Below are 14,361 nucleotides of genomic sequence, written 5' to 3'. Positions count from 1 at the left end.
TCATATCACCCAGTGCAACCTTTCATAAAGACTTGTTTTCTTCCTTGTTGTTTCCTTTCATCTATAATCTCTATGCCAGTGTTGGCTAAAACTTCCAGTCCAAAAGCAATAATCTTTTCTAAAATAATCTCCAAATAACATTTTAGGTGAAAATCCACTAAAATCCATTGCTAACAGAAAATAGATATCTGGAAGGCTTTTCTGGGAAGAAGATTATATCTGCTATCCTCCTAATATTTTAATTCCATCTGGCCTTTCTTACATCTAAGTGATAAGTGGTTACAATGATTCCCCATAACTGATTTTCAACCCTCAGGCCTTTTTCTGCTGTTATTCATCAACATGAGGTGAATTACAGCAGCCTCTCTTCATCTAAACCTGCAGTATAGGATACTTATACCCAGGAGCTTTTGACATCAGAGAGGACTCTAATAACTAATCATTTAAAGGGAATGGGGCCATTCCAACTGACCTTGGAGGTGGCACATCCCAGCACAATCCTCCTGACTTGAAGTGTCTAATGCACTATTGTCCCTTGCTGTGCTCAGGTACTGCTCTGGCTAGAAGAGGGAGAAGAGAAGAAAAGCTTGGCCTTAGGTGCAGCCCAGCAGAGGAAATAGCACTCCGTCATATTTGGTTGGCCATACTTAGATCTCTTTAATAACAATGTTGTGGATCTCCCCAGTGAATTTTTAGATTTTGAGTGTAACCATGGTTAATAACTCTGTTTTATAGAACAAAATTAGAATTTAGTACTCAATAGCATCTTCTCTAACATATAGTCTTCCGTATCTCTTTTTGTTTATCTAAATCTTTAAACAGTTCTCCTTTTCCACGTGAGGTTTGCTTGAGGTGATATTTTCTCTTTCTGAAGTCTTGAGAGCTTATTTCTCTCTGATTTTGAATACATATACCTGTTGTTTTGTCCATATTCTGATCTCCAGTTAGCCATGAGAATACCTCCAGACCAAAAATCACCAGTAGGAGTCTTTGGGGTCTTTGGGTCTGTGGACATCCTATTCCTTCTTCTCAGATAAGTTCCCCACCCTGCTTCACCTGGCTAATTAATTAATTAATTAATTAATCAGCTTGCATGGTACTTCCTCAAGAAAGCCTTTCCAGACCTTAAGATGTTAGATAGCTTACATTGCACTCATATTTATGTCCCTTATCATACAACATAAATCACTTTTATTGTCTATCTTTTCACAGGATTATAAGCTTCCTGACAGTAGGGGTCAATTTTTCTTGCTTAGAGTTGAATTTCCAGAACTGAGTAGAGTCGTGCATATAACTAACACTCAAGTAATATTTATAAAATAGATGGGTGGATGAATGGTTGGATGGATGGATAGAAAGGTCTCAGATAATTTGTCTATTATGCTGGTAGAGTTGTTTGATTTGTTAAAAGAGGCTAGAAGCAGACATTTGCTATATAAACTATATAGACTATCCTTAAAAAAACAGATGAATGGATAAAGAAGATGTGGTATATATATATAATGGAATACTATGCAGCCATCAAAAGAAATGAAATCTTGCCATTTGTGATGACATGGATGGAACTAGAGGGTATTATGCTTAGCAAAATAAGTCAACTGGAGAAAGACAACTATCATATGATATCCCTGATATGAGGACGTGGAGATGCAACATGGGGGGTTAGGGGTGTAGGAAAAGAACAAATGAAACAAGATGGGATCAGGAGGGAGACAAACCATAAGAGACTCTTAATGTCACAAAACAGAGGGTTGCCAGGGGTAGGGGGATAGGGAGAGGGTGGTGAGGTTATGGACCTTGGGGAGGGTATGTGCTATGGTGAGTGCTGTGAAGTGTGTAAACCTGGCGATTCACAGACCTGTACCACCGGGGCTAATAATACATTATATGTTTATAAAAAATTTTAAAAATTTAAAAAAGAAAAGAAAGTAGGCATTGTTTGCCAATGATTAAAAAGATGAACACAGCCAAATGAATATTTGTGTGTGTTTATAATCACCAGTAAATGTTTGTTCAATTTTGCAGGAAAAATTTGAAACGGAATTGAAGTATAAAATTACAGTTAATGGGAAAATTGCAGTGCTTTACTTGAAAAAAAACAAGTAAGTGTTTTTATTTCTGATATTATCCTTACCAACAGCAAGTTAGTATGTGGAAAATGTGCTAATTGAGGCTTTTTCTGCTTAAGGCTCTCGAAAACCTCTGCTAATAAGTTTTTTTCTCTCACCTGGCCTGGGGGTGGAGGGCTGGTGAATATTTGTTTCTACCAAAGTAGTGGAAACACATTGAGTAAAATAAGAGTTTACTAGTGTTTGGATCCTTCTAGTAATAAAGTACAATGCATGAGATACAATTGTATCAAATTCTGTGAAAAAGCAGATAGATTTTTAAATCTTCCCCTACATTATTGTAGTTTATTATTCTAATACTTAAATATTAGGGTTTAAAACAATTTGCAACTATTTCCGTTAGGAAAAACAAAAAAGACATGTATAATTAAATAAATTCAAGGACGAAAGAACAAGTCAGTGGTAAAACCAGACTGGGCTCTCCTGATGCCCACACCAGTGCTCCTTCCATCTAGCTACACACTAACCCACCCACTTTCTCATGCATTATATTGTCCTCTTGTTCTTTCATTCTCTGCATTCAAGTCAGTTACATTCAACATTTCTTTCAAGTTTCACTGCCTCGATTCTGACTCAGATCTTGATGATCCTATATCTCGACGACTTCAAAAGTAGTTTTCTCCCCTAATTCTGGGCTTTCAAGCTCTTTCAATCCCTAAACCATTCTATATAGTACAGCAAGATTTTTTTTTCCCTCAAATAAACTACTGTCATTTGCAAAAATCACAACTGCCTGGACTTTGGAAATGGTGTGGTAGAATGGAAATAGTACAGGTATGGACTTTAGGCAGACTTAGATATGATCTTTTGCCCCTTGAACTGGAGGGCCTCGAAAAATGAAGCAAGTCATATTTACCTTATCAGACTGCAGAAATGATTAAACAAATGATCCATGTAAGGTGTCTAACTCAGTGGCTGGTACAGAGATAGCATTTAACATACACTAGTTACTTCCTCGTCTCCTTGCCCTGCCTCTTTAAAAGGTATATCCAGACTCCTATGTGCTGACGGGTCATTGAAAGAATTCTGAGAAGCTCAATGAAAATGCCAGAAGGGCCCTACCTACCAAATGCAAGTCAATGACCACTAACCTTGCCACTGCTACAGTTGGTAGCAGTCCCTGGGAACTGAAAAGGACTGGGTGAAAATGTAGTTATCGCAAACTGATGAGGAACCCTGTTCTTTTCAGTCATTTTTTTTAAATCAACTTTACCCTTCTCAGTTCCATTTCTTCCTCAAGTTTCCCCTCAGAGAAGTATCAAAGTCTGATGAGAAAGCAGACACTGTTCCTCACTACTTAGGAATGTCCACCCTACTCAGGAATGCCAAAGACTCAGCTCCTTCAGTCTTTGCATTGTAAGCATCCTCTTCATGCTTGGACTCCTCTTGAGAGTATAAGAGAAGGAGCTCAGGAGTTAAAAGCTTTCCTAGACTACCAGTGGAAGCTTTCACTTTAACCAATGCACTTTTCAATTAGCATGAGTAACCATGAATTTTTTTCTTTTTTTTCCTCCAGAGATCTCCTTGCACCAGGTTACATGGAAACACATTATAATTCCACTGGAGAGGAGGTCACCACAAGCCCACAAATAATGGTAAAAGAGTATCCTAGAATCACTGTCCTTTGGGGTGTGACCGGTACACCCAACGGCAGTGCCATTGCCAGACAAATAGTGAAAATGAAACAGCATCGACAACATTGGTTCTTTTTCCAGAAGTGGTAATTTCTTAATACACCCCTAATATTTGTACATTTGACAAGAACAAAGTCATTCCTTGACAACCATGGTAACCCCTTGGTTATGTGGGCTTCCCTTCAGGGGCTACCTAGGAGAGAGTTGGCAGGAGCTTCTCATTTTCATTAGAAGAGTGAAGAATTGAATACATCTAGTGTTCTTAGTCAACACTCTCTAGATTATATAGTGTCTCCAACTCAAGACTATTTCCTCAATGACAGAATTATAGAATTCTGTTTTCCTTAAATATTTTTTACTCTTGACTCTTGTTCAGAAAGATGGCTGTGTGAAGTCATGTGATGGTATTTTATCATTGCCATCTTTTCTGAGCTCCATTTTTTTTTACTGGCAGGCCTTCAGACATTCTCTTCATAGTGATGGCACAGATATTTATGTCAATACCTCATCTGTCTCAAAGTGGAAAGGTGTGCTTGATTAAAGTACATCCAGATGGAAAAGTGCTGGGACTGGACATTTTTCTCCAGATGGAGAAGGGGAGGTCACACTAACTTAGTCTACTGAAACTCTTTGAATAAATTAAGGCATAAAAACATAATACTGATAACTCATTCATTTGAAAGAGCTTGTAGGTGTTAGAACAAAATAATGATCCACAGATGAGTGAAATCATATAATTGTCTTTCTCTACTCGACTAATTTCACTTAGCATCATCTCCTCCACCTCCATTCATATTGATGCAAATGGTGGGTATTCATCCCTTCTGATGGCTGAGTAATACTCCATTGTATATATGAACCACATCTTCTTTATCCACTCATATCATATAATTTTACTCATATGTGCAACATAAGGAATAGTGGGGAGAACCACAGGGGAAGGGAGGGAACACTGAATGGGAAGGAATCACAGAGGGAGAAAAACCATGAGAGACTCTGGACTCCAGGAACCAAACTGAGGGTTACAGAAGGGGGGGTTGGAGAGATGGGGTAACTGGGTGGTGGGTATTAAGGAGGGCACATGTGATGAGCACTGGATGTTATAAACAACTAATGAATCGTTGAACACTACACCAAAAACTAATGATGCTCTATATGGCGGCTAACTATACAGTGGCTAAAGAAAAGAAAGAAAGGGATGACTTCCATGAAGATAATGAAAAGAAAGAAAGAAAGAAAGAAAGAAAGAAAGAAAGAAAGAGAAAGAAAGAAAGAAAGAAAATGATGAGTAATCAGCCAAGGGAAAGAACGAATGAATGATATTTTGGAGGCTCATATTTTAAACTTCTATCTACAAGTTTGTTTCTTCCAGACTGCATTCACCCATCCTTTTTCTGCAATACCAATATTTATTTAGTAAATATTCTTTAAGCATTGGATTAATTGACCAAATATTAAAGATTTTAATCATAAAAAGCTTCTTAACCAATTTTTTTACACCTCTAAGTTGACTGTTGTTCAGCATAAAATTATTTGAAAACATAGATCGTGTTTCAAGCTTTCAAATTCAAATTTAGCAGTGTCTATAAGAAACATGTACTTTCCCTTACAAATCTCCCTTTTTCTTTTCTTTAGGATGACTGTTATTACCAAGGACACATCATTAATGACAAATTTTCAGATGCTAGCATCAGCACATGTAGGGGTCTAAGGTAAGGCTTCATAAATGGTTTGTGTATACCTGTGTGTGTTTTTAATAAACCCGAGGAATCTCAAATAGAATGAATTATCCTGTAGTTGAATATAAATCCTAAGGGTTCAAAGATTTTGAAATTTGAAGGAAACAGAGCTTCTCTTGATAGTGGTTTGTAAATTCACACATTGGAATTGCTTGTAGAGGTGTGTTTCTTTGTTTGTCTGCTTATTTTCAAAATACAGATTTTTTAGTCCAACTCCTAAAGGAATGGGTGCTCTTCTACAACTTTCCTCTTTAAACTCTCTCTTGGGCTTGTCCTATCCATGCCCAGCTTTTCTTCTGTATATTAATAACTCCCCAGGCATCTGTCTACAGTGATATATTTCTTCTGATGCCCAGACTTGACTATCTAATTTTGTCTTCCATATATCCATATCTCTTCCATATCTGGATAGATTAATGAAATCTCAATCTTAATAAACCCCACATCAATAATGTTTTTCTCCCAAATTTCGTGTCTTTCCAGTGTTCATTATTTCAGTGAATGATATAATCAACTAACCACATGCCCAATTCAGAAACCTAGATTCCTTGATGATATCTTGCCTCACAGCTACCCATTTTTGATCCATTTTCAAGCCCTACTGATTAGATGTGCTAAATATGCACTGGGATTATTCACTCTATTCTTTCTCTACTGCCACTTCCTAGTCCAAACTACCATGATCCTTTATGAAGACCATAAAGGATCTCATATGCATCCTTGTCTTCTAGTTCTGTATACACTTAACCAGTCTCTGATTATATACCTTTATGCTTTTTTTATCCTAGCAGTTATCTATAATTATGAATATTTTGTATATGTCATATAATTATATTGTTTTGGGGTCAAATGTGACATTTGATCCACATCCATCTTCCTCATTTTACTATAAGCTCCATAAAAGGAGAAACCATGACTTTTTTCTCCGATTATCTGCCCTAATCCAAGGACTAATGAATAATGGGTGCTCCCTAACTGTTGGTTAAATGTATCTTAATTTGGAGTTTCAGCAGAGATAACTGAGAAGAAGCTGGTAATATTTGTTGACCATGTGCTTTACATATTATGTCCTTCAATCTTTATAATCATTCTATTAGGTAGGTATTATTCTCATGTTATAGAGGTCTCGAGAAACTAAGGCAGTGTGAGTTTATGTATTTTTCCCATGGTATCACATCTAAGTTATAGACCCAGAATCTTAAGTCTTATTTATAAGACCCCAAGGTCTTCATTTTCAGTGCACCTTTAGAGCAGATGAGGTATTAGATTGAAAGAACAGTGGGTGAGAATGAGGAAATTTCCATTCTAGTGTCAGCACTGACATGTTAGCTATGTAACATTATAGTAGTCAATTCTCCCCAAGAAATCTGATTTCTCATAGAAAAACTAAGTTTAGATCATCTCTAAGTGTATCTTTAGCTGCAAAGTTACACTATATTCTACTGCTATGAACTTGAAATTATTTGGTATTGGAAATTTTTTGAAGTCTGTAAGTCTATAGCACCCAAAAGCAGGAATATTTTTTAAGAAGCCAGGATTCTCATGTTTTTCAGGGGTTACTTCAGTCAGGGAGATCAAAAATACTTCATTGAACCTTTAAGCCCTACAAATCAGGATGGACAGGAACATGCACTCTTCAGGTATGATCCAGATGAAAAGACTAACAGCACCTGTGGGACCGATGACGTACTACTGGCACGCGGATCTCGGAAGAGTATGGTTCTACCTGCCACCAGTCTGGTGGTATGCATACTTTCATATTTTATTTGCAGTGCTTTCATGTGTCCTGTCCTGGCTGTCCTGGGTTCGAGTCTTAGTAGTTACAATTAACAGAAACTTTATAGTCTTGGTTGAATTACTAGTGCTATAGTAGGCTTAGAGATACTAAAACCTTGTGGTACATTGATGATTTATTTAATAAGTATTTGTGGATTAACTTTTATTAACAACAATGTGCCAAGGTTAAAAAGAAATAAAAATATAATGCTTGCCCTCTGGGAACAGGCAACTTTGACAATTCCACAACATGCAACAAAAATATGAAGTATTATTACTTTCACATAAAATATCCTGCTGTCTTTATGAATGAACCCGTTCAATAGTTTTCTTTCTTGAAGTACTTCCATAGGTGCTTGGGATGTAACAGTGAGCAAAAATAAAGGTGGGATATGTGCAGAGGAACTGAGGATATTCTTAGATATATGAGTTCAGCTTCCAGTCACAGAAAAAAAATGAATATGGCTTGTTTGAAACCATAGGGAGTCATTGCCATAATTGCTTTCATTTTCTTCATAGGATGCTTTATATAAGTCATCTCTTCTAAATGTTTTCAGCATCCACAAGCACTGGGCAGAATTTGTCTTAACAAAAGAAAATCTCTTTTGGGTTCAGTTTGCTGTGGATTTAAATTCCACCAGTGATATGATACCAGGAGCCCACTAAGAACTCACTCCTAGGGGCACCTGGGTGGCTCAGTAGGTTAAAGCCTCTGCCTTCAGCTCAGGTCATGCTCTCAGGGTTCTAGGATTGAGTCCCATACCAGTCTCTTTGCTCATTGGGGAGCCTACTTCTCTCTCTCTCTCTGCCTACCTCTCTGCCTACTTGTGATCTCTGTCTGTCAAATAAATAAATAAAATCTAAAAAAAAAAAAAAAAAAAAAGAACTCACTCCTAGAGATGAAGGGTAAAATAATCAAGGATAATTTCTAGATTTGGGCCTGAGCAAATGATGAATGGTAGTGCTGTTAACTGAGCTGGGGAGAATGAGGGAGAAGCTGGTTTTATTTGAGGTTTGGGAATCAGTAGTTTTATTTTGACCACATTAGATTTATGGTATTAGACATTTGAATGGGTGCATGAAATACGTGGTTAATTGGAACAGTCTGGTCTTTAGAGGAGAGGCCAAGGCTGGAGATATGCATTTGATAGTAATTAGTGCAGAGTTCCTATTTAAAGAAGGCATAACACAGGATGAGATTACTGAGGAAGAATGTGTAGATAAAGAATGGGACCCAGGGTTGAGATTTTATGAGGGCCTCTAATATATGGAGGTCAAAGAGAGGAGGGATGACAGTGAATTGCAAATCTCTATAAGTTTAGGGCCCCACTTCCCTCTGTAATCTCCTTTCCTTCAACTCCCTTCCTACTGACAACTTCCCCCATTATGTTCTGACAAACACAATTTTTCTGTGTTCTAAACATGTCAATATCAATTCACTTCACAATCTTTTTGTTCATTTCTTTTCTCTGCTGGAGTTATCTTCCAATTTATCTTCCCTTGCCTGATTTCTCATTCTCATTAATATGTCTGCTGCATGACCAACCCCGTATAGTTTTCCCTGACCACCTATTCTGATATAACTACATCGGCACTCAGTATCACGTGACTCTATTTACTCCTCTTCACAGCACTAATCACCACCTGATTTACTTATGCCTGTTTGCCTAGTGGGAGCTCCTTAAGCCCATGGACCAAGTCTGTTTCACTGCCTTATTCCTAGCACCCCTGTTGTCCAGTAAGTGCTAATGAATACGCTGCTCCGATGGAGGCTGGGAGGGAAGTGTTTAGCTAGTGGACTACACCTAAAGTCTACTTTCAGTAATGTGTTCTTGCTAATGGAGCTTATTTATATGTTAAAAGACAACCACTTCTGGGGTGCCTGGGTGGCTCAGTGGGTTAAGCCTCTGCCTTTGGCTCAGGTCATGGTCTCAGATTCCTGGGATCGAGCCCCGCATCAGGCTCTCTGCTCAGCAGGGAGTCTGCTTCTCCCCCTCTCTCTGTGCCTGCCTCTCTGCCTGTGATCTCTGTCTGTCAAATAAATAAATAAAATCTTAAAAAAAAAAAAAAAGACAACCACTTCTGAGTGTCTGGGTGGCTCAGTCTGGTAAGCATCAGACTTGGTTTCTCAAGGTCATGGGACTGAGCCCTGAGTTGGGCTCCATGCTCAGCACGGAGTCAGCTTGAGATTCTTTCTCTTCCTCTCCCTCTACCCCTCACACCACTGGTGCTCCCTTTCTCTGTCTTGCAAATAAGTAAATAAAATTTAAAAAAAAAGCACTTCTAGAAATGCAACGTAATAAACTTTGATAGTTTATTATTTAGTATGAATAATGTATCTGCTACTTTTCAATGGAACAATCCACTATGAAATGTATCTTTTCTTGTTGTTGTTGTTGTTGTCTTGTTTTGTTTTGTGGAGAAAAGGGAACAGAAAATAGGGAAGCTTGGAATGTGGGAAAGAGATCCAGCTCTGCTTGAGGAGAAAAGAGCAGACTGGGTGCCATGATGGCTCTGGGCATTGCACCATTGCTAAGGAAGGGGTGCTCACTAGGAGAGAGATAAAGGCTGCTTAAACCCAGCACCACCACTACCAGCACAATAACAACAACAACAACAACAACAACCAGAAAACACTAAGAGGTTGCTAAAGTCAGAGTTTTTCTATTTCAGGGCAGCATAGTGGAGAAAACCCATTGTTCAAAAAATCCGAAATCTTTTAGTTTTAGTTCCAGCACACCTATTAGTTAGGTGTGCAATCATTTAAGTTCTGCCATAATGAAACAGTCAGACTAGAATATTGCTCATGTCCCTTCTAGCTCTGATATACTGAGCCTTGTCTATAGCTAATTCTGCTTGTTAAGAGTTAAAATGGTAATGTTGTTTTCCTTTATTGCCAGATATCAACCAATCTTTTCTAAAATTACACTTTTCAAATAAAAGAATGACTCTCAAGGAGAATGATGCTGTTTTAATAATTTTCTTTTTTATATTTATTACAGAAATCAAAAGACCAGAAGGGTCTGGAACATAAGAAATACGTAGAATATTATTTGGTCCTGGATAATAGTGAGGTAATTTTAATAGATAAATGTGTCTTTCAAAATCCCCTTCTACATGTATTTATTATGGGAAATATTAAATATATGGATCAGTTTTGAAAAATCATGAATATGAGCTATTCTTTTTTATGAATTGTTCTGATCCTAGGAAATTTGACATATAGTTAGACTGATAGGATTTTTCCTTCTCAGAAATGTATACCTGATATGATATGCATAAAGTGAATTTTTTGCATTTTATCCTCCATGATTATCTCCAAACTTAGTTTCCAGTTAAATTCCTTTTTCATTTTGTTTTTTATTAAGCAGTTAAATCACTGGTAAGTTAGAATTTATCCTCATCAGGAAATGGTAAATGTATAAGACTGATAAACGGAATCTTCTAAAAAAGTATTTTTGGGGTATAATATTCATTGTTTATATTATTTTAAAAGAATGCATTTTCAAATATTGGAAACCTAAGGTTCACATGTATGATCTCAAAAGGGAAAGCTTTGCTTTATGATAATATGAGTAAGTTAATTTGTCCAGGCCCTAAAGCTTGGTCTCTCATTATACTACATGCACTTATCATTTGTCATTCGTGTATATATATATGAATAAGCTATTGCTTGCACCAATTCTGCACAGCTCATGAAACCATGGTATTTAAATGGAAATATATTTGGAATAATTCCTTAGAGCTTTACTGAGCTACTACTTCAGGGGTAAAACATCATCTCTACTCTGAAAGTACTTTAATTTAGCCAAAGGAAGCATTTTGCTTCCATCATTTAACTGTTAACTTTCATAACTGATTGTTAACTATAACCACTGAGACGTAAAATAAACTGAAGTTGCCTTTTTTTTTTTTACCTTCCAATTATATTCATTTCTGACAGTGCCCATATTTTGTCATAGCTGGCTTTTTTGTTTGTGTGTGTGTGTGTGTTTTTTTTTTTTTTCAGTTTAAAAAGTACAATCAAGATCCAGAGGAAATAAGAAAGAGAGTGTTTGAAATGGCCAATTATGTCAACATGGTATGGTATACTTCAAGTGGAATTTAACAATTTGTGAGGCGGTGTCATTGGGTGTATCTATGAATGCTTGTGAAGCAGGGAAAGAAAGTCAATATTCCCAAGATTAATACTGCTGATTGTCTCTTGAAATTTTGCTATTTAATTAAATATTAATATTACACTATAGAGATGTTTCTCTCTTACCTGCCACACTATTCTCAGGTTGATGAAGATATAAGAAAGAGGTGGTTTCGTTTGAATTGCTTTTTTGTTTTTTTAAAGCCTGGGGAGACATCACAGACCAGCAATTCCCAACAGAAAACCAATCTGTGGGAGAACATGGGAAAACAAACAAAATCAACCAAACTCTGGCACAGTAGTATCTTTCAGTACATCATCTCACTGAATCTTCAAAACAACTCTGAGATATTTCTAAACCTAATTTATAACTAAAGAATTAGATTCTGGGAAGCAAAATAACTTGCCTAAAATCACAAAGTTAGGAAATGGTAGAGATAAGATTTGAACTTGGATTTGTTGGATTTCAAAGTCCATTTCAATTGGAAAGATGTTGATTTTGGTCTGTAAACATGATTTTGTCATCTAATTAACAAAATCTTTTAAAAATGATTTCTGTATCTCTTCTGTTTAAACCTTAATTGTTAGCGCCTTGTTGGTTGAATGTACAGTTAGTCTGCCTACTTATATGGGTGAGTCACTTTATGGTAGCCTGCAAGTTCTCTAAGGATAGAGAGAAAATGAAGGTGGATTCAATGACCAGCATCATCTGTATCTTGTCTTCTCACCACAAAGATCATTCTGACTCTTCTTAAAGAACCCCAAGAACTGGCAATATTTATTGAACACCTCTGTGACAGGAACTTTTCTAGGTGACGGAAATAGAGTGAGAGACAAAACTGACAAATGTCCCTTCAAGGAGTTTGCATTCTTGTTCAAGATGAACATAAACACACCAAATAAAGAGTATGTAGGATGGAGATTATAAGTGTTAAAAAAAATAAAGTGGTATTAAAAAAAGAGAGAGAGGTTCGTCTTGGGTGGTATGTTAAATAGGAAAGCTCAAGTCCAAGGTGTCCAAGCTGACATCTGAATAGGTAAAGGAATGTAGATAAGAGTCTGACTCTAAGAGAGGGTGTGCAATGCAGAGCGAGGTTCTAAGGATAGAACCCCGATTGTCATATTTGAGGATGGCCATTGTGGCTGGCATGTAGTAAGAATGGGAGGATGGGAGTTGATGACATCAGACAGGTAGTAGTGGCCAGAACATGTAGTCCTGGTAGGACTGTGTAAGGACTTTATTATTCTTCACAGGCAAGGACGACATTGGAGAGCCTGAGCTGAGGTATAACATGTTCGGATGTGTATTCTTAAAAGATTATCTTGGCTGTTGTGTTGGAAATAAACTGAAGGAAAGCCACTGGCAGAAGTAAGAGCAGATAGGGGATTTATTCCCTAATTCAGGGCAGGAGATGATGGTGGCTTGAGAAAAAGCAGTGGAAGTGGATCTACTGAGAATAGCTGATCTCTGGATTGAGTCATCAGGGTAGGTGAGGTAGATGAGAGATGAAAAGTATAAGGAAAGGAGAAGAGTCAAGTGACGTCAAGGATTTGGACCTGATCAACATTAAGAATGGGTAACATGGTGGGGGATAGTGACTCAGAGGGAAGATGAGGATTTCCATTTTGAACACATTCGCTTTAAGATTTCTTTTTGTGTAAATATTTCATTATGTTGTATACTTAAAACTAATATAATGTTATATGTCAATTATATCTCAATGAAAATATTATTTTTTCTTAGTGGGGGTGGCGATGGCAGTGTCTTGCTGATTTTTATTAAAAGTGTTCTATGACTAAGTAATTTTTTAAATGTGTACATGTTTCACGTTACATTTTTATATTTAAGAAATGAAAATATTAGAGACTTTACATTTCAAAAACCAGAGTAACAATACTAGGAAGTTTCCCTAAGATGAGGGGTAGATATATCCATATTGACAATGCCCTCTTCATGTCCAGCACCTAGTAACGTGTGTCGGGTTATAACATTGTAAAATTTTAGATCATTAAAGATAGAAGAGAAGATTCATGGATGCAAAATAAATAAATAAATAAAAAGATTTCCAGGTGAAAATGCTAGGTATACAAGATTGTTTGGAGTTCAGGGGCAAGGTCTGGATGGAGATACAAATCTGTAAGTGTTTAACACATACAGATGGCATTCGACATGGATCAGCAAAGTGTGGCTTGTGGGCCAGATCTGGCTTGCTGCCTTTTGAAAAGCAGTTTTAATGAAACATAGCCACACCCATTTGTTTATACATTGTCTATGGCTGTTTTCCAGTTACAGTGCCAGTGGTGGTGAGTAGTTAGGACAGAGACAACATAGACTCAAAGTCTGAAGCATTTTCTGTGGACCTTTACGGAAGAAGCTTTCCAATCCTGGTATAAGATAACCAAAGGAGTAGATCTAAATAAGTAGGAAAGAGACTGAGAATAGGTCCTGGAAGTGCTTCTTTGAGGAAATATCAGAGGTAGGAGAAACTGACAGAGAACATTAAGGAGTAGACAGTGAGCTTTGAGGAGAACCAGGGGACAGTGTTGCTCTGGAAGCTACTTGAAACAAAAAACTATCAAAGGAAAATATGATCAATGATGTTATGTGCATCTGAGGACTGAGGATTGGCTATGGAATTGAACAAGGTAGAAGTTATTGTTCACCTGGATGATGCAAGTTTCTCTAAGACTGTAAGAGTACAAGCATGATTAGAGTGAGTCCACTGAGAATAAGAAGTAGAATTAGAGACAGCACATACAGAAAATTCCCTTCAGAACTTTTGCTATAAGTGGGATCAGAGAAATGGGGAATAAGTGATAGGGATGGGGGTCATAAAATTTGTCCCCCCACCATGATGGGTCATCTCATCTGGTCATTCCCACGCAGATGGGAATAATTCTGTGGAAGGTTAAGCATAGAACTGCAAGGAAGATGGAGGAATTGC

General features: G+C 37.2%; 1 protein-coding gene across 3 annotated transcripts in view; it reads left to right on the top strand.

Annotated features, from left to right (window-relative positions):
- The window catches only part of ADAM28 (ADAM metallopeptidase domain 28), a 106,304-nt gene that overhangs the window by 40,544 nt on the left and 51,399 nt on the right, over positions 1–14,361 (top strand). For all 3 annotated transcript variants that reach the window (XM_045997478.1, XM_045997479.1, XM_045997477.1), the window contains exons 3-8: positions 2,026–2,102; positions 3,646–3,724; positions 5,399–5,475; positions 7,056–7,245; positions 10,281–10,352; positions 11,288–11,359. In XM_045997478.1, coding sequence (XP_045853434.1) covers positions 2,026–2,102; positions 3,646–3,724; positions 5,399–5,475; positions 7,056–7,245; positions 10,281–10,352; positions 11,288–11,359 — 567 coding nt within the window. The remainder of the gene's footprint in view (positions 1–2,025; positions 2,103–3,645; positions 3,725–5,398; positions 5,476–7,055; positions 7,246–10,280; positions 10,353–11,287; positions 11,360–14,361) is intronic.

The sequence above is a fragment of the Meles meles genome, chromosome 2 (assembly GCF_922984935.1).
Source record: "Meles meles chromosome 2, mMelMel3.1 paternal haplotype, whole genome shotgun sequence".
Lineage (NCBI taxonomy): Eukaryota > Metazoa > Chordata > Mammalia > Carnivora > Mustelidae > Meles > Meles meles.
This window is presented reverse-complemented; position numbering and strand designations above follow the sequence as displayed.